This window comes from Rhinatrema bivittatum, chromosome 2 (genome assembly GCF_901001135.1).
Source record: "Rhinatrema bivittatum chromosome 2, aRhiBiv1.1, whole genome shotgun sequence".
NCBI lineage: Eukaryota > Metazoa > Chordata > Amphibia > Gymnophiona > Rhinatrematidae > Rhinatrema > Rhinatrema bivittatum.
Window position 1 is genome coordinate 411573983 of NC_042616.1, and position 21566 is coordinate 411595548.

A 21566-nucleotide genomic window follows, 5' to 3' on the forward strand; every position below is an offset into this window, starting at 1 on the left:
AATACCCATAGCCAGGAAAGCATATGAGGGACAATTGTTTCACATCATTTGTCTTTAGTTTAATAATTAGTAACCAGATAATATTTATAGTACAATTAATCTTAAAGCTGTGAGTAGAGACATTTGTAAATGTAATATTTCTAGTATAAAATCTGGATGCTTGGGGCGCACTGACATCACCATTGGAGATGGCCACTTGATCTGCGAGCTCCTGGCAAATCTAACTGAATCCTCTTGAATTATCGCCATCCTTCGAGCATCAGGCACAAAATAATGAGAGAATAAATCATCTTGCTATGGCAGTGAAAAGGAAAAATCTGGATCTCCAACAATTCTCGTATTCAAAACCCGAGGGAGAAAAAGCGGAGAACAGACACGAGCAGGCCTTAGGTGAGGCCTGTGAATAGGCGTCAGACCACACTTTCCCATCTGACTTTTCAGAGTTGTCCTCCAGGACGAAACTCAGAGAATGGTTTATAGAACTGCGTGCAGACCTGAAACAACATAAAGACTTACTTATCTCCATCTCTGAGGTAAGGGGGACTTAGCCACTATGAGAACAAGGGTCAACGAACTTGATATCTGGGTGGAGAGGCAGGAGGGCTCTACGCAGAGAATGAAGAACCTCCAGCAACAATTCCGATTAGATCAGGAGGCCCTAGCATACAAGTTAGAAGACCTGGAGAAAGGGTCAAGACAGAACAACCTTAGGATTCGTGGCATCCCAGAGACTCAAGAATACTCAGAGTGCTGCATCATTGCAGTAAATATTTTTCAGTTTTTACTAAAGTCATCATCAGCGGAATGGTCAGAAAATCATGAGATACCGAAGGAGTTTAAAATAGAGAGAGCACACTGATCCCTGGGGCTGAAAATACAGGATGCCCGAGAGACATAGTGATCTGCCTACATAATTATGCTGAAAAAAATAAAATGTATGCTATTGCAAGGAAGCACCATGACTGGAACTGGGAAAGGCATAAGATCTTAATCTTCAATGATCTAGCCGCGGTTACACTGCGAAAATGATATGATCTCAGAGCAGTAACCTCAACGCTTCAGGAGCACAACATGCGATACAGGTGGACATTCCCATTTGTCTATCTTTCATGGTGGATGGCAAGTCTTACTAAATAAAAACTTTGAATGAGGCTGCAGAAGCTCTGAAACAAGCCAATCTGCTGGTTAATTTTGCAGTAAGGAGAATGAAGGATTCATCACATAAAACGACTGCTACCCCACGCTGGCAGAGAGAGGGCCACCATAAGCGGCTGGAGCGCCAACATCTAACGCCCAAGTCTCCAATCAAGCAATCAACTGGATTGAGGAAAGACTGTGAGGACAGTGTTTGACGGCGAGTTTTCACATGTAATCCAAATGGCAATTAACCAATGTGATTCAGATGGCGGACAGTGTTTTTCTCTTTTCTTGTTTCACATGCGTAGTTAAACAATGGTATTTGCCTGATGGATTCGCAAGGTATTTGGATTGCAACTGGATTCTGTCAGCTCTCGCGGGGGAGCGAACTTCTTCCTGGTGCAACAAGCCCCCAGAGGAAGGGAGGTATCCAAGAGGAGGATACAGTATAGGAGGGAGAGGTATGGGACTGAAAGGGGGTTTAACCATGAGCTCACTGGGGATTATTATGGTAACATTTATGAAAGTCATATTTTATGGTTATATTTAAGGGGGGATGAAGAAGAAATCTTACAATGTTATTTTAATAAACATGGTTTCACTAAATGTATGGTCCCTTAATGTTAAGGATCTAAACTCCCAGAAGAAAAGACAACTACTACAACAGGACTTAATACGATATAAAGCGTTAATAGTTTTTAATTCAAGAAACCCACTTAAAGCAACTGTATGAGTCAGTGTTGCAAATAAAAGGATTCCCTAACCAATATTTGGTGGCCAGTCCAAAAGGTTCGAGATATGCTGGTGTAGGTATACTTGTATTCCAACAAATCATTTATGAATATTTATCTAATTTTCCAGACCCATATGGACATTATCTTTTACTGAAGATAAGAATAGGTAATGAGGTATTCACCTTGATTAGTGTATATGTACCGAATGCAGATCAGGGTCACTTTTTGAGATTGCTAGATGGGGTACTAGAGCAATTCGCAGAGGGGTAAATAATATGGGAGGGGAGACCATAACCTAGTATGAAACCCCAGATTGGATACATCTAATTAAAGATAGGCATCAAGGTGGAAAGCTAAGTCTGAATTATCCTCACTCATGTCCAGATGGGGAATGGTAGACATTTGGAGACAGTATTTCCTAACCCCCAGATCATATACATTTTACTCCCTACCACATGGGACATACTCGAGAATTGATTTTATACTTCTAGACAAGACCTTGCAAAATTGGGTGTCCGGTGTGGGGATTGGGGATATAACGTGGTCCGATCATGCCCCGATATAGGTCACAATACAACTATCTTGCTCAGATACTGGCTTGAGATATTGGAGGCTGAATGATGGTATTATGGTTTTGAGGTGTTTGGGTGGATTCTTGGGTGCTACAGTGATGGCTGCTCCCACGGGGAGGAGCCCCGTAAGGAAGTGTAGTACCAGGGTAGACTCAGAATGCACAAACACAGGGAGAAGTTTTATTATGCAGCTTGTAGTAGTCACCAGAGGTGGCAGTAGTGAGTAGATTCTTGCAGCAGCAGTCTGGGGTCCTTGGCTGAGGAGACCCATCCCAGAATGGTGGTGTAGGGAGCTCCGATGCAGGTTTCCAGCGAGGAGCTGTAGGTAAGACAGACTGATAGATTATTAGATTACTCACAACTCTTGTAGCTGCAATAATAGAGTTCCCAGCAGATAGAAGTAAATGGTTAGTAGGCACCAAGCTAGATGACACAGGCTCTCGAGGAGCGAGTACCTGGATACTGGATAGGCACCTGAAGATAAGCATAGGACCCCGAGGAGCGGATTTCCAATGCGGAGCTGTAGGTGAGACAGACTGGTAGATATGAGATTACTCACAATTTTTGTAGCTGCAATAATAGAGTTCCCAGCAGGTAGAAGTAAATGGTTAGCAGGCACCAAGGTAGACAACATAGGCCCTCGAGGAGCGAGTACCTGGATACTGGATAGGCACCTGGAAATAAGCATAGGGCCCCCAAGGAGCATGCTAACCCAAGTTAGCAGAACCCCGGAGGGTAGAAAGAAAGCTTCCAGCGGCAGCAGGAAGTGGCAGAGCAGCTTAGACCGGATGAATCCATCCTTGCTAACTCAAAGTCAGTCAGCAAATAGGGCAGGCTAAATACCCAGATGGCGTGACGTCAGTCGAGGGGGACACCCCCGAGGTTCGCGCCAATGCTGGAATAAAGACGTGGGTAGCGCACGCGCGCACCCTAGGAGGCCCTCAGGTGCATCATGGCGGAATGCCTTGCCATAGCCGTTCCAGGGACTCCGGAGGGTGCGGCTAGCAGATGCGGGGGTCGCCATCTTCCCGAGACTGGTGGAGAAAGTGAATAAAGAGGTGAGGCAAGTAGGACGAAGCCGTCTGAGTCCAACGGACACAACACATGGTTTACTGCAGGAAGATGAATTTTGTGAATCAGTGACTGCCTCTCTCAGAGAATATTTCCAACTGAACAAACCCACAGTAAACTCAGCAGGTACCCTATGAGAATGTTCTAAAGTAGTTATGTGAGGTCAATTTATAGCACAAGCAACTAATTTTAAAAAAGGAAGAGAAAAGCATAAGAATGAATTGCTAGACGATATAACCCGATTATCGCAACTCCATACATCCACGCTCGATAGCACAGTATTTAAAAAGCTTAGGGCCAGATTTTAAAAGCCCTGGGCGCGTAAATCTGGACGGGGCATGGGCAGTCTGTGGCGGGTCAGAGGCGTGGCCAGAGGCCTCCGTAGGGCCTCTAGGCCGGGGGATCATGCGCCAGCACTTGGCCGGCATGCGCAACCTACACTTGCCCAGAGGTAGGCGCAACTTCTTTAACATAAGGTGAGGGGGGTTTTAGGTAGGGCTGGGAGGCAGGTTAGGTAGGGGAAGGGAGGCGGAGGGAACAGGGAAAGCCATCAGGGCTCCCCTAAGGCTCGGCACGCGCAAAGTGCACAAGTGTGCACCCCCTTGCGTGTGCCGACACCAGATTTTATAACGTGTGCGGCTGCGCGCGCATGTTATAAAATTGGGCGTAGATTTGTGCGCGCACAAATCTACACCCACACGTAGCTACTAAAACCTGGCTCTTAGTGCTGCACGCAGTGAACTTAATATCTTAGAATCTGCCAAGATAGCGCATGCACTTGAACGCATGCAACAAAGGGATTTTGAAGGGAATATCAAGGCCGGTAAAGTGCTAGCATGGAAATGAAAGATTTTAACTACTTAGAATAATACAGCTAAAATCAAGGACACCAAGGGTAATATTTATTTAATTTATTTATTTATTTGAACAATTTTTCTATACAGTTGTACAGAAACGAATTTCTATCACTATGGTGGACATGGTTACTAAGAATCAAAAAATAAAAACATAAATAAAAATAAGAAGTCAGAATAAAATTTACATAAACCATGATAATAAAATAAATACAACTAAAAGAGAATTACAATTATTACTAAAAGACATAGTAAAAATAAAATAAATAATGAAAAAATGTACATACAGCTCTCAATCAGTATCTTATGGATCAATCTTAAATGCCTGCTGGAAGTACCATGTTTTTAGCTCCTTGCTCAATTTTTTCAAATCAGTTTGCAATCTCAAATTTCGAGTAAGGTATTCCAGAGTTTGGGACCTGTGATTGAAATGGCTCTATCTCTCATCTCACTCAAGTGGGCAGATTTCACTGTGGGAACTGTGAGCAAACCTTTGTTCGCAGATCTCAGTTCCCTTTGGGGTACGTGGAGTCTGATCACAGAATTCAACCAGTCAGTTTTTTCACTGTATAAAATTTTGTGGATAATACATAACATTTTATGCTTAATTCTAAATTCGACCAGAAGCCAATGGAGGCTATACAAAACGGGAGTAATATGTTCTCTTTTTTTGGTGTTTGACAAAAGACGCACTGCAGCATTCTGGAGTACCTGCAATGGCTGGATGGTGGATCTAGGTAAACCTAACAGAGTAGAATTACAATATTCTAACATCCTCCCCTGACATACGGGAATGCTTCACTAGATTTTATTCCTCACTATATAGTAGGGATTATTCTATTACACTAGATATTATAGCCGACTATCTGCAGTCAGTCTCCCTACCAACTTTAACCAAGCCTCAAAAACAGTTCTTAGATGAACCAATTAGCACAATAGAAGTGATGGCATCTATTAAATCTTTAAGAGTAGGTAAGTCACCAGACCTAGTTGGCTTCATGGGCTGATTTATAAAAAATGTAGTCCTTTGCTGGTGAAACCCCTTATGGACTTTTTAAATAGTATCCAAGAGGGTGCTTCCTTACCTCATCACTCTAATGTTGCTGGAATAACAATCATAGCGAAGCCAGGGAGATACCCCACTCTATGTGGGTCTTACCATCCCATATCTTTAATCAATGTGGACCTAAAATTTCTAGCTAGAGTTCAAGTGGGACACCTAAATACTATCCTCCCTCTATTGATTCACCTGGATCAGGTGGGATTCAAACCCCAAAGAATGGCGGCGGACATTGTCCGTAAAGTAATGGATATTTTATGGTGGGCTAAAAAAGAGAATACCTCTCTTCTTTTACTGTCTATAGATGCTGAAAAGGCATTTGACATGATCCACTGGGAATTTGTATTTGCGATAATGGAGAGGATGAGGTTTGGCTCCTTTTTTATGACCTGGGTGAAACAATTATATCAAGACCGCTAGCTTGGGTTAAAGTGAATGGGGGATATGGCTCTACTTTTGCAGTGCAAAGAGGTACATGTCAGGGATGTCCACTGTCCCCACTGCTATTCGCACTTTTCTTGAACTGTTCACTATGGGGCAGATCTTACAACATATGCGCGGGCGTAGATTTGTTCACGCAGCCCAGCATGAACAAATCTACGCCTGATTTTATAACATGCGCGCACTGCCGCGCGCATGTTATAAAATTCAGGGTCGGCATGCGCAAGAGAGTGCACACATGTGCACCTTGCATGCGCCGAGTCTGAGGGGAGCCCCGGTGGCTTTTCCCATTCCCTTCAAGGCCACTCCGAAATCGGAGCGGCTTTGAAGGAAACTTTTTTCCGGCCCCCCCGCCCCTGCTTCCCCTCTCTTCCCCTATCTAACCCACCCCTCATCCCTAACTAACCTCCCCTACCTTTGTCGAAAAAGTTACACCGGCTGACTGCTGGCGCGCCATTCCACAGCCCGGGGGCTGCTTTGGAGGCCCATGCCACTCCCCCGGAATGCCCCCAGGCCGGCACCACGCCCACGGTCCCGCCGCCAGAATGCCTCCGAATGCCGTGCCGCCCCGACACGCCCCCCAAGCAAAGCCCCGGGACTTACGCGCGTCCCGGGGCTTTGCGTGTGCCGGCGGCCTATGCAACATAGGCACGCCAGCGCGCAAGTCCCCTGCGCGCGTAAATCCGGCTGGATTTACACGTGCAGGGCTTTTAAAATTTACCCCAATGAGAATAAGGGAGGCTGTGGGCATTTCCGGAGTACAGAAGGGAAACTTGAATTAAAAAATTTCTCTTTTTTCGGATGACATTTTATTAACTTTATCTAAACCAGCTCGATCTTTACAAAATGTCCCTGCTGAATTGCAAGCATTTAGTGCAGTATCTGGATTTAAGATAAATCTAGATAAATCCAAAATTCTAAATATTAATGTTTCATAGCAGACTGTAACAGTGGCTGCCCAACTTAAAGCAATTCCGGATATGCATAGAGAAACCTCTGTAAAATAGTGGGTGTCTTTTGAAGAAACTACTGTAGGAGGCATGCCTCTGTGAGCAATACCGTGGCAACCCCATTGTACCTGGACTATTGTGGGTGAATTGCCAATCTCTTTGGAGACAACCATGAGAGTTTGGTTCAGATGGTGAACACGCCTGGTGGGAAATAGGGAATATTTTCATTTAACTCACCTTTTTTTTTAGTAATCATTTCCTGGCCGGGAGACTTAATAAATCATTCAGGGAATGGCGTACACGTGGACTCACCAGGGTAGAATATTTACTACGGGGAGGATCTATTATGAAGTGAGATGACATACGAGATACCTACCATTTATCTAATAGTGACTTCCTGGCGGGTTATCAAGTATTGCATTTTCTGAGATCATCAGAAATGACACCCTCCTTGAATCAAGGGAAACCATTATTTGAGCACTATTGTGAGGATGCAGATAAGAAAAGAGATGTGGTTTCTAAAATATACACAATCTTAAATGGACCAGCAAAACAACCTCACCCCCATATCATTGCTTGGGAAGCCGATCTAGGGCTATAATTTAAATCTGAAACATGGGACCAGGTTTATGACTTGGTACGGAAATGCTCTACATCTATGGCGTGCAGGAAAATTGCTATAAGATACTTACCAGGTGGTACCTTACTCCCCACACCCTACACCGTAGATTTCCTAAATTCAGCGAACTTTGCTGGAAGACATGTGGGCATGCGGGGACCTTCTTTCATATATGGTGGAGCTGTGGGAAGATTTATGAGTTTTGGAAGGTGCCAAGGTGGTAATACACTGGCTGGAAAAGATCCTGGGGCTTAGCAATTTACTTGCTGCTGGCTTTCCACTGCTTAATATCCCCCACACGCCATTGACGAAACAACAGATATTATTTTGTCAAGTTTTTATTGCAACTAAAATAGATATAGCACTTCATTGGAAGTTGCCGAGAATTCCATCTTTACAAATTGTTCAACAATGAGTAGATTCTTACTGCAGAATGGCAGCCATTTCAGCTGCTCTGTCTAGAAGTGAATTACAATTTCAAGCAATATGGGGTCCTTATTTACCTACAGGCCGACACAGTACAGTGCGCTCCAGTGGAGCGCACTGTTAACCTGCATTTGGACACCCTAGCTTTACCCCTTATTCAGTAAGGGATATTAGCGTGTCGAAAACGCACGTCCAACCCCCCCCGAGACTAATAGCGTCCACAACATGCAAATGCATGTTGATGACCCTATTAGTCATTTCTGCGTAATACAGAAAGTAAAATGTGCAGCCAAGCCGCACATTTTACTTTCAGAAATTAGCGCCTACCCAAAGTAGGCGCAAATTTCTCTCGGCACCAGGAAAGTGCACAGAAAAGCAGTAAAAACTGCTTTTATGTGCACCCTCCGACTTAATATCATGGTGATATTAAGTCGGAGGTCCCGAAAGTTAAAAAAAAGTTAAAAAAAAAAATTGAAATTGGCCCACGGCTCACGGGTTAAAAACTGGACGCTCAATTTTGCCGGCGTCCGGTTTCCGAGCCCGTGGCTGTCAGCGGGCTCGAGAACCGACGCACGGCAAAATTGAGCATCAGCTGTCAAACCCGCTGATGGCCACTGCTCCTGTCCGAAAAGAGGGGCTAGGGACGCGCTAGTGTCGCTAGCGCCTCTTTTTACCACCGGCCCTAATTTAAATATTTTAGTTTACTGAATCGCGCGCACGGGACACTGGCCTGTACGTGCACCGGGAGGGCGGGCGCTTGCCCGCTCTCCCACAAACTGTACTGTATCGGCCTGATTGGGAGAAAACTAATCAAACTTGAACCATCATGATACCAGGGAATGTAAGTTACTGTCTTGATAAACTCCACTGGATCTTATTGGGAATGACTGATTATTGTATTATAATTTTAGTGAGCTCATGGGGGGGAGGGGGAGAGAGAGTGGGGGAGGGGAATGCTTTATTACTTTTTATGAAAATGTGAGTCAACATTTACCTGATTCAGGGTATGAATCTTTTTTCCTTACTGTTAATGCTATGTATCTGTTTGACAATCAATAAAAATCTCTAATTATAAACAAACAAAATCAGGATGCTTGTTTTAGATATCAAGACCAAGCTAGATGCTGCACAGACAGCAAAAGCATCTGACCAGGGCTCAAGGAATCAAAGCATTGGTTCCAAAATAAATCAAGGAGAAAGAGTAAAGCAGTAATTATTTTTTATTTGTCTTAAATATCAAGAGGCAAGTTCCTCCACATCAGTCAATTTTGATCCCTTGGGTCTGTAAGTCACTCACTTCCATATAATTGATTGCCTCGACATTCAATCGTTTGGGGAACCTAAATTTATACTTCCCAGGCAGCTCCACTATGAACTCGTTATGCTGATAGCTGATGCACACCTGTAACAGACAAAAAAAGGGTCAATTTTAGGTGTGGCACGTCAAGTTCCTAATTCACCCCTGCCAAGTTTATTAAAATGGAGCTGGGAAATTAAATATGAGTTATTCAATGTAGGAAGCTTATCCCCTTGCCCTGAACAAAATAGTTGCTAGGACATGCCAGAGTAGTTTAAGGTAGTAACCACAACCACAGCTAGAGAACAGTAAATCTGGCCCTTCAAGCACAACTTCTGTATAGCACCTCTGGCTAGTTTTATGCTTCTCATGTTAATAGGAATATTTCTCCCAGCTAGTTCTCCAACTTATGCAAACAGATATTTAAAAAATACACCAAAATAATTCCTTCAGATTCCAAGGGCCTTTTCGTGTCTGGAGCCTAAATTTTATATCCAGAAGCAAAAAGGAATTTGAGTGGAAGTTAGATACTTTTCATGGAGGTCATGGCAATTTCTTCTATTTGCCCTTCAGGAGACAAAGGTTGACCAACTGAGCCCCGGATAAAGCGAGAGGTTTTACCCAGCTGTTTACTCTTTTGGGCTTCCTGCTCAATTGGAGCTGAGCTGAACTATTTGCTAAAGTACCATGAGCCTTCATACAAGGCAGCTTATATTTCTCCCTTTTTAATACCCCCTCCAAAAATAGTCAAGTAATTCCACTGAGCTCAGCCAGGGACTATAAACTACAGCTGCTTTCAGAACTTTTGGAACCTGGACTCAGAGTTAAGCCACTAGGTCTTTGCCATTTAACAGAGTCAGAGACTACCACATCCCAGGGTGCTGCAAATGCTGCATTAGCACCCCTAGGAAACCTGACTCTGCAGATGTGGCAGAGACCCAGCTGGAGCTTTGCCTATACTAGCCCTCATTCCCCTCAGGTTGAGCCCTTGGATACTAGGCCTGTCGGGTCTTAGGCGGGGGTCTCTGCTGATGGTGAAGGTGGTCATCTTGGATACTAGGGTCAGGCATATCCAGTAGCAGGCAATGGTCAGAGGTAGGTATCCAGTGGTAAGCCGAAGTCAACCGGGTATCCATCTGAAGGGGAAGAGGAGACGGATAGGCAGGAAGGGTCAAGCGAGGAGAAGCATAGGCAGGCAGGAAACACAGAAGACAAGACTGGGCCACAGATAAGACACTGGGCTGAAGACAAGACGCTGGGCTGAAGACAAGATGCTGAGGGAACACGCTCTACTCTAGGTGTAGTAGGACCTGATGCTGAAGCAATGAGAGCAGGCCAGGACAAGCCCTTTATAGGGCTTGGCGTCTGATGTCATCAGCGGATGCCACGGGGATTTTCCCACCGCGGGCCCTTTAAAAAGCAGAAGGTCAGGCACTCGCTTAAGGAGACGTGCAGCTGGACAAAAGTGGCAGCATCTTGCCACGTGCAGTGCTGATGGCATCGGACCATGCTGGTGGCATTTCGCTGCATGGTTGAACAGTCTGGAGACTGAGGTGAGAGCAGCAGTTTGTGAGATTAGCCCATGGATTGCTGAGCGCAACAGGATGGACTTTGGGCTCAGAGTTTGAAGGTGTATTGTACCTACAAGGGACTATTACTGCAGTTATCATGACAAGCAATCTGGGAGGGGAATAAAATAGAGGAACCTCAGTAGTAGTGAAGGCAAGTTCTGATATACAACAAATATTGAGGACTTTCAGTTATAGTACTCATCTGATCAGACATCAGGAGGAAGAGCTCCAGAACATCTCCTAAAATAAACTAGAAAGCTTACTTTCTGCTGCCTGTAAATTACCTGCTAATGGAAGAAAATGTTCTTGATAAAGCTGGGAGACCAGATCAGTGCATGGTGCAGTGTTTCCTATGAGTTTATGAGTGCAAAAATGAAACGGGTCAGCCGAGAGAAAAAAGCCACAGATCTTAAAATGGCAGTACCTGGAGAAGGAGACAAAATACTTGCTAACATCTCCAAAGATGTTCTTCAGCAAATCTCAAAAAGTGACCCAGCTGCTCTGGATGAGCGGTTGATCAAGATACAGTCTGCCATTGAGGAAATAAAAGGTGGTTTAGAGGGATAATTGAAATGCCTAGACCACATGGAACAGTGTATATCTCTGCAGGATAATCAGTTAATACAAGTGGAGCGTCAACTTGGTGACATGTGGGAAAAAAGTGCTATATTGCTAGATCATATTGACAATCAAGAAAACAGGAATCGGTGTGATAACGTAAAAATATTAGGTTTGCTGGAAACAATGCTGTTGTGCTCTGCGGTCGTGGGACGCCATGACCGCGCTCCCCTACCTCCTCCGTGGTGGCGGTCCGCCGCGACAACGTCGGGGGAAACCCCTGACCCGGTGCCCGGTGCTCCGGCGCGGGTCCCCGGCCTGATCGTGGGGTGGAGAGCCATCCCTGCTCTTTCCCCACGCCGTTCCTGTAGCTCTTCCTCTGCGGAAGAAAGCCAAGATGGCCACCGACATCTTAGGCGTGAGGCCGCGCCTCTTCATTAGAATTAAAGGGACCTGATCCCTTTAATTCGCCACAGCTGTTCCTTATGACTTGGCAACGTCTCCTGTGAGCTTTGTCCAGTCTGCTTGCTTCGGTGAGTTCCTTGAGCTTGGCTTTTGGTTCCTGCTTCGTCTTCCTGGTTCCTGACTTCGGATTGGCTTACGGTGATTCTCTGGTTCCTGACTTCAGATTCGCTGACGGTGATTCTCTGGTTCCTGACTTCGGATTGGCAAGTGGTGATCCTCTGGTGTACAACTTCGGACTGGTGAGCGACGACCCTCTGGCCCTCGATCTAGGACTTCTTCAAGACTACCGCCTCCAAGGGCCCGCCTAAGTCCCAGCAGCCCGTGTCCCTACGGGCTCCTCCTGGGGGGACCGCGGGCTTCCAGGGTGAAGCTACAGTTGGCCCTTGCACCGTTTCCCTGACCTCCCTATGTCCACCTAAGTCCCAGCGGTCGGGTCCCTACGGGCTCCTCCCGGGGGGACCGCAGACCACCAGTGGTGAAGACACTGTGCCTCATCTCATCTCTTCACCAGTCTCCGCTGTCGCCTCAGTCTCCAGTGCCAAGGGTCAGCTCGTCCCGCCTTCTGCTCTGCCTCGCCTCCCGACGAGAGAACCTACGGATCCTCCGAAAGGTATACCATCCTCCCATCGGCCAAGGGTCCACAAGCCTGAGCATAACAGATTGCCAAGTCCATGGACCTGGCAGAGGCTTCCGCCCGCCAGGCCATTCCGGGAATGGCCCAGCGCCTGCTGGAGCAGCAGAAAACCCTGGACGCCCTGGTTTCCTCAGTGCAGAGCCTGAACCAGCGTTTTGACGCGTTGGCTCCTATGAATCCTACGCTGCCTTCTCCATCGATGGCTTCTGTGGGTCAGCCGGTAGTTCGCATACCCGCACCGCCACGGTTCTCCGGGGAACCTCGGGCCTGCAGGGGTTTTATGAACCAGTGCAATATGCACTTCCACCTGCAGGCCGCTCTCTTCCCAGATGACGCCACCAAGATGTCCTTTATCCTGGCTCTTCTAGGAGGGAAGGCCCTAGAATGGGCTTCCCCCCTGTGGGAACGGGACGATCCCGTTCTAAGGAACATCGGGGAGTTTTGGGAGTTGTTCCGAATAAACTTCGGGGATCCTGCTCAAGAAGTTTCAGCAGGGCTGAGACTACTGCAGTTACATCAAGGCTCGAGGACATTGGCGGAATACGCCATCGACTTTCGGGCCCTCTCCTCGGAGCTCGGCTGGGACTCAGATTGCCTCCGCACCATTTTCTATCAGGGGCTGAGCCCCCGAATTAAGGACGAGCTCGCGGGACGTGAGATACCGAGGTCCTTGAATGCCTTGATCGATTTGGCCGGTCGCATAGATCGGCGCCACCAGGAGCGCCGCCAAGAGGCCCAGACAACATCAAAGCCGCAACTCCGTCCAGACACCCTCGTCATTCGCCCTCACCCAAGGATAGGTTAGAGACCCCCCGGTCGCCACCCGATGAACCCATGGAGTTGGGTCGCAGGAAAGTATCTCCACAAGAGCGTCAACGGCGAATGAGGAAGGGGCTCTGTTTCTACTGCGGTGCAGCGGGCCATCAGATTGCTGCTTGCCTGACGCGTGCGGAAAACTCTCGGGCCTAGGACCTGAAGGAGGTCTCTTCCTGGGCCGTACCACTCCTGCACCTCCACTAACCCTGCCAGTGGCAGTAACCACGGCGGATGGAGAGTTCCACACGCTGGCCTTGGTGGATTCCGGTGCTGGCGGGAATTTTATCATGAAAGGTCTGGTTGAACATTTAACGATTTCTCAAGTTCGGCTGTCTCGTCCCTTGGTCATCTCCTCCATTCAAGGGAAGCCTCTTCCGGAACGGGTGATGCACGCCACTGTTCCTGTCCAGTTGAGGGCCGGGGCCCTGCATCAGGAACAGATGTCATTTTATGTCCTGGAGTACTCTATCCATCCCATGGTCCTAGGACTCCCGTGGCTACAGGAGCACGAGCCCCAGTTCGATTGGAAGACCTTGCAGCTGGCTCGTTGGGGGTCAAATTGCCACGGCAATTGCCTCCAAGCTGTGACTCCAGGGCCCTGCCTGATCGCCGCCATCAGCCTCCCAGGCCTGCCAGCACCATATGCCTCGTACGCAGATGTGTTTTCTAAGCAGAAGGCCGAAGTACTTCCACCTCATCGACCATTCGACTGCGCCATCAATCTCCTCCCGGGCACTGAGCCTCCTCGAGGACGCACCTACGCCCTCTCTCCTGCAGAGATGCAGGCTATGAACGAATATATTAGGGAGAACCTGGAGAAGGGCTTCATTCGGAAGTCTAAGTCCCCCACAGGGGCTGGATTCTTCTTCGTCGGAAAGAAGGATGGGATGCTCCGCCCTGCATTGACTACAGGGGTCTGAATGCCATAACGATCAAGGACCGTTATCCCCTGCCTCTCATCTCTGAGCTAATCGATCGGCTACAAGGTGCGAGGATCTTCTCCAAACTGGATCTCCGAGGGGCATACAACCTCATTCGTATTAAGGAAGGCGACGAATGGAAGACGGCCTTCAATACTTGTGACGGCCACTATGAGTACTTGGTGATGCCGTTCGGGCTCTGTAATGCCCCCGCAGTATTTCAGAATACTATGAACGAGATACTCCGTGACCTCCTGTACCAATGCGTGGTAGTCTATTTGGACGATATCCTGATTTTTTCTGATACCTTGGCCGCTCACCGGCGGCACGTCATTCAAGTGTTACAACGCCTCAGAGAAATTAAGCTGTATGCAAAGCTCGAAAAGTGCCAGTTTGAGCAGGAGTCTCTTCCCTTCCTGGGGTATATAGTCTCCTGTCAGGGATTCCACATGGATCCACAAAAGCTAAGTGCCATTCGGGAATGGCCACAGCCATCCGGGCTCAAGGCACTTCAAAGATTTCTAGGCTTTGCCAACTATTACCGCTCTTTCATCCCTCACTACACGTCAATTCGTCCAGCACATCTTCAGGCTTCATGGCCTACCTAAAGGCATCCTTGCAAGGGTATCAGATTCTCATTTTGTTCCCAGCTAAATTAAGGGTACATCATGAAAATAAAACGTTACATTTCACTACGAAAGATGAGGCCTCAGTATTCATGTCCTTGCTGGATACAGCAGGGGTATCTCATGGCTAAGGGGCTTTTTTTTTTCTTTACAGCAGATGGAAGAGAGTGCATTTTTTGCGCAATTAATCCTGCAGATGTGTTTGGTTCAAGAATGTTAAATGATACTCATGCTGGCAGTTAAACAACTGTACTTATCCTAATAAAGTTCAGCAGTAACGCTCTGATTTTCACATCAAAACTGTGGTTGTAACGCTGCAAAATAAACAAAACCTACAATGCAGAAGTCTACCAAAAGCAGCCTGCAAATTTTGGTATTATCAAACCTTCACCCAACTCTGAGTTGTTTACAGTTTTTTTAAGCCAACTGGGATATAATGAAAGTGCAGAGGATCAAGGATTGGGAACAAAATGAAGGCTTAGGTCTGCTCTGAGTGAGAACGGTGTTCTTGTTTCACTAAATTTGTGAGAATAACGCTGACACAAACTTGAGTAAATCATAACTGTTTAAAGCTTCATATTTACAGACAGTTTCTTTAGGCTATAGATTACATTTAAGCCTATTTTCAGGGGATAGATGTTTATGAGCACACCCTGAAGGGAGTAGAGAGGTCATTAGGGGGTGGTGGTCCTTGGGGCAAGGGTGAGAAGAGTGATGTAAACAAGATGCACCGGAATTAAAGTGTGAATGTGACTTGTGTGTGAATGAATGTGAAGGAAAGTACCACTTTTATAAGTTTAGGCTGCTTAGAGTAGCTGATAATGTATGGATCAATATATGCAAAAACGGGGTGTGCATGTATGCCTGGAGGTGTAGGCTGGGAGGCCTTTGGGATATAACTACTTTTATAGTATGCTCTGAGAAGGGCGGTAATTATCTGCAGATTGTACTAGAGAGATATGGTGACGGTTCAGATCCTGTTATTACATACGGATGGGATCCATTCACCAGTAAAGCGCAAAAAGCTGTTGAATATGATTAAGTGTTTAAAATCTGAGGTTTTATTTTTACAGAAAATCTATTTGACTGACGAAGAGCACGCTAAATTGAACCGTGAGTGGATTGGTCAATACTTATATTCTTCTTTTTCAAGCCGAACAAGGGGAGTGCAATCCTTATACATAAGCAGTTACCATTTCAGATTGATCATCACCTACAAGACCTGAAGGGAGCTATATCATTGCATTAGGCTCGCTGTACCAACTGAAAATTGTTTTCTGTAACTTTAACACTCCCAATATATACTCACATGATATTTTTGTGAACATAGCAGCTCAGTTTTCCAGAAAACAAGTTCATGGTTGGGGGAGATTTTAACACAGTGGCAGATTGCAAGATAGATTATAAACTTGCGAAAGAAATACAAATGGGGGAATGAGAAGCTGAGGGTTCATTTTCTATGTCAGGAGTTAGGATTAATGGATGTATGGAGGACCTTATAACCTTGGGAGCAGGACTTCACGTTTTTCTCTAATCCGCACAAAACCTACTCCAGGCTGGATTTCCTAATTTCGGAGGGGATCAGGGAGTCCTCAATAGGGACCATTTCTGTTTTGGACCACATGTCAGTCTTGTTGGGATTGAATATGGGGATTTCCTGTGCTCTCTTTGTCTTGGAGAATGAACCCAGAATTATATTATAGCAAGTCTTTTTTAACATATCTAAAAGAAAAATGGGCTGATTATGTACATATCAACTCAAGTCCTGAAATTTCCACAGCATTATTATGGGAAGAGGGTAAAGCAGTTATGCATGGGCACATTATAGCATATGTGCCACACATGAATATAATCATATCCTAAATTTGACCAAAAAGCTGAAGGACACCCAAGCCCAGTATACAGCTAATATGACAGATCAGAAAAAAATGGCTATTGATAAGGTTCATGTTACCCTCTCCTACGTTGCCTGTCTGCTGTACTGCCTTACCTCTAACTATATCCGAGGTTTAAAGACCTTCGGCTTTCATAAAAACTTTAGCACCGAAACCTTACTAATTTCAATGACAGATACAATTCTGAGGGGGTATGATTCAGGGCAGAGCTACTTTTTAATACTTTTAGACCTATCTTCAGCCTTTGATACGGTGGACCACAAAATTCTTCTTGACCGACTAAAAGAAATAGGAATTAGAGATGTAGTTTTAAACTGGTTTGAATCCTTCTTAAGTAACCATTCTTTTCAGGTTAAAATAAATAATTCAATCTCAAATAAATTTTCTCTCGATAAAGATGTTCCGCAGGATTCTACATTGTCAGTGACCCTTTTTAATATTTATCTTTTACCTATCTGCCACCTGCTTGCAGGGCTGGGCCTGAACTTTTACATTTATGCTGATGACATTCAGTTTATCGTACCCATAAATGACACCATCGAAAAAACTTACATAAGAACATAAGAAAATGCCATACTGGGTCAGACCAAGGGTCCATCAAGCCCAGCATCCTGTTTCCAACAGTGGCATATCCAGGCCATAAGAACCTGGCAAGTACCCAAAAACTAAGTCTATTCCATGTTACCATTGCTAATGGCAGTGGCTATTCTCTAAGGGGCGGATTTTAAAAGCCCTGCTCGCGTAAATCCGCCCGGATTTATGCGAGCATGGCCTTGTGCGCCGGCGCGCCTATTTTCCATAGGCCTGCCGGCGTGCGCAGAGCCCCGGGACTCGCGTAAGTCCCGGGGTTTTTCGAGGGGGGCGTGTCGGGGGCGGGGCCGAGCGGCGCGGCGTGTCGGGGGCGGGACGCGGCATTTTGGGGGTGGGCCCAGGGGCGTGGTTTAGGCCCGGGGCGGTCCGGGGGCATGGCCGCGCCCTCCGGAACCGCCCCCGGGTCACGTCTCGGCGCGCTAGCGGCCTGCTGGCGCGCGGGGATTTACTTCTCCCTCCGGGAGGCGTAAATCCCCCGCCAAAGGTAGGGGGGTTTAGATAGGGCCGGGGGGGTGGGTTAGATAGAGGAAGGGAGGGGAAGGTGAGGGGAGGGCGAAAGCGAGTTCCCTCCAAGGCCGCTCCGATTTCGGAGCGGCCTTGGAGGGAATGGAGGCAGGCTGCGCGGCTTGGCGCGCGCCGGCTGCACAAAATCGGCAGCCTTGCGCGCGCCGATCCTGGATTTTAGCAGATACGCGCGGCTACGCGCGTATCTGCTAAAATCCAGCGTACTTTTGTTTGCGACTGGTGCGCCAACAAAAGTACGCGAACGCGCATTTTTTGTAAATCTACCCCAAAGTGAACTTAATAGCAGGTAATGGACTTCTCCTCCAAGAACTTATCCAATCCTTTTTTAAACACAGCTATTCTAACTGCACTAACCACATCCTCTGGCAACAAATTCCAGAGTTTAATTGTGCGTTGAGTAAAAAAGAACTTTCTCCGATTAGTTTTAAATGTGCCCCATGCTAACTTCATGGAGTGCCCCCTAGTCTTTCTACTATCCGAAAGAGTAAATAACCGATTCACATCTACCCGTTCTAGACCTCTCATGATTTTAAACAAACTGATTGAAATATATTTAAATGCTATAAAGCGACTTCTTCTACATTTAAAATTAGTACTGAATATGGATAAGTCTGAAATAATGTTGAGAGAAAAAGTCGAGATGAAGACATTCTTGTTTTTCAGTTTGAGAATAAAATAGCAATACAGCCTATCGTCTTTGTAAAAGACTTAAGAATAATATTAGACTCTGAATTGAACCTACAAAAGTATATTTCTACGAAACTTAAAGATGGTTATTATAAATTACTCACATTATGAAGGCTAAAACCTCTATTAGAAACTAATGATTTCAGGACAGTTCTTCAGTCATTGTTTTTTTCGAACATTGACTATTGTAATTCTTTGTTATTGGGACTCCCTCTTTCCATGTTGCGCCCATTACAGGTGCTGCAGAATGCCGCAGCCAGGATTTTGACAAACAAAAAGAAATGCGATCATATTACCCCTGTGTTGATTCAACTTCATTGGCTGCCTGTTATGTATGGAATACAATATAAAACAGCATGTATTATCCATAATATAATTTATGGGGAAAAAACCGAATGGCTGAATTCAAGCATCCGTTTGCACATACCATAGAGAAATCTCAGGTCGGCCAATAAAGCCCTATTAAATATCCCATCCATAAGGTCTGCCCATTTAAGTCAGGTTCATGACAGAGCAATTTCGATCACAGGCCCAAAGTGTTGGAATACTCTACCCACTCAATTAAGACAGGAAGCCGACAGTAAGAAGTTTAAGAGAGACCTTAAGACATGGTTGTTTGAATATGCATACGCAGCGACAACAATTTAATGATGCACACGGGCTTTCAATGGTAACATTCTGGTACACATGCAGCAGCAATTAATTAATTTTAGGCTTTTATGATATTTATGATTTTATTATATTTATAATTGGTTTTTTTCTTATTATGCTCTTATGATGATCATTAAGTTTTTTATTTTATCTGTTCTTAATTTTTAACTATTTAAATGATATTTGTAATCTCTTTTAATTGAATTATTGTATTTTCTTGCTTCCACATTGACTGTAAACCATTGTGAAGCTCCTAAGACAACATGTTAGAGGCATGGACCCTTGAGTCGGCTGAGACGGATGGTGATGCACTGTGGGAACCCACAGTGGATGTCGCAGCTGGGAGGCAGCACTGAGGAGAAGGCCCTGGAAGACTTCACCCTTGGAAGCCCGCGGTCCTCTTGGGAGGAGCCCATGAGGACCCGAGCCACTGGGACTTAGGCGAGGACTCCTGGTGGGCAAAGAACTGGATACCTGTGGATGGAGAGAAGCCAGTAGCCGGAGTCCAGCCGGGGGCGGAAGCTGAAGCCAGAGTCAGTGCACGGACCAAGGTCGGAAGCCAGAAGTCAGAAACCGAAGACAAAGCCAAGGATGGAGGCAGAATTGGAAGTCCAGGAACGGAGCCGGAGTCAAAAACCAGAAATCAGAAGCCGGAGAGACGATCAGGGATCCGATGCAGCAACTAGCAAGTAGCCAGAGTGAATCTCGTTGCAAGGCAAGGTAAGTGCCTAGCTGCAGGGTTTAAATACCCCTGCAGTGTCTGACGTCATCCGGAGGCTGTCCTGCATCTTCCCGCACTGGCCCCTTTAAATCTCAAGCCCCTGCGCGCGCGCCTAGGGGGCGGGGCCAGATGCGTCGGATTGCCGGCATCTCCCTCGATGAGGGAGCGCTGCAGCAGAGGCCAGGATGGGCCTAGCAGGAGGGAGAGGAGTTCCAGCAGCCTGGGCCGGCCCCTAGGTAGGTGGAGGGTCCGGGGCATGGCCCGGGACTGTAACACAATGGTATACAAAACTTAATAAACATAAACATAAACTTGGAGAATGAACCTAGAATTATATTATAGCAAGTCTTTTTTAACATATATAAAAGAAAAATGGGCTGATTATGTACATAACTCAAGTCCTGAAATTTCCACAACATTGTTATAGGAAGAGTATAAAGCAGTTATGCTTGGGCACATTATAGCATATGTGGCACAATTGAATAATCATATCCTAAATTTGACCAAAAAGCTGAAGGACACCCAAGTCCAGTACGGTATATACAGCTAATATGACAGATCAGAAAAAAATGGCTATTGATCAGGTTCGTATTACCCTAAATCACTTACATTTCGAGAACTATGAAATCTCTCTGATTTTTTCAGTATCAACTTTACAGACCTGGAAATAAACCTAGCAAGCTCTTAGTTAATTTAATTCGTATTAGGGGCTTCACTCAAATATTTCTGGCATTATAGTGGAGGCTGATATAAGCACTTCCTTGATGAAATTGCACAGTGCTTTTTAGAAAACTATCAAGTGTTGTATAAACACAAAATGATGATTGAGGAAGTGAAAACAACTTTTTTCGTGGAGTTTCAGTGGCCCAAACTTTCTCAGGAACAGTTAGACCGCTTAAACTTGCCAGTTTGAGATGGTGACATTTTTCAAGTAATTCAAGGTCTTAAACTGGGGAAAGCAGTTGAGATAAATGATCTGGAATGGAATTTTGTAAGATATTAAACTTCTCGATACTTACAGGGCTAACCGAATTCTATAATGAGATAATTCCCCAGGGTAGCGTCCCGCCAGACATGAATCAATCGGTAATTGTTGTCTTATTTAAAAAGGGAAAGGATCCATTTCAGGTAGGGTCCTACTACCCCATCTCTTTGAAATGAAAATTTTGGCTGCGGTTATGACTAACAGAATCAATGTGATACTTCCCCATATGATAATGGCTGATCAAACGGGCTTCACATGGGCGTCATGGGGTTAAGATGCCTTCAGGCAAACAGGGAAGCATTGATTCTCATCTTAGATACTGAAAAAGCTTTTGATTTAATAACATGGCACTTTATGTTTTGAGCATTGACACTATAGGGTTTTGATGGCAATATGTTAAGTTGGCAAGCCACGATTGTATAAAAACCTGAGTGCATGCATACTTGTAAATGGCACGATATCGTCCCTTTTCAACCTCTGTTGTGTGTTAGGCAAGGGAGCCCCCTCTCTCCTTTGATGTTCATTAAGGAAATTGAGCCATTAACCATAAACTGAGAGAAGAAATTTGTGGTCTCTCAATAGGTGGTCACTTGCTAAAAGTTCCTATGTTTGCTGATAATAGTTTGCTGTTTGTTGATCAGCCCAAACGAAGTATACGCATGATTGTAAAGTTGTTTTCACAGTTTCAATAGATAGGATTAAAAATTGATTTTAGTAATTCAGAGGCACAGGCATTTCACCCAGCCTTTGAAGAATTCTG

General features: G+C 45.6%; 1 protein-coding gene across 1 annotated transcript in view; it reads right to left on the reverse strand.

Moving 5' to 3' along the window:
- Window positions 1-9077: 9077 nt before the first annotated feature.
- The window catches only part of LOC115083311 (galectin-1-like), a 40151-nt gene continuing 27662 nt past the window's right edge, over window positions 9078-21566 (reverse strand). Inside the window, exon 4 of the mRNA XM_029587115.1 lies at window positions 9078-9266. Within this exon, the coding sequence (XP_029442975.1) occupies window positions 9123-9266 (144 nt within the window). The 3' untranslated portion in view covers window positions 9078-9122. The remainder of the gene's footprint in view (window positions 9267-21566) is intronic.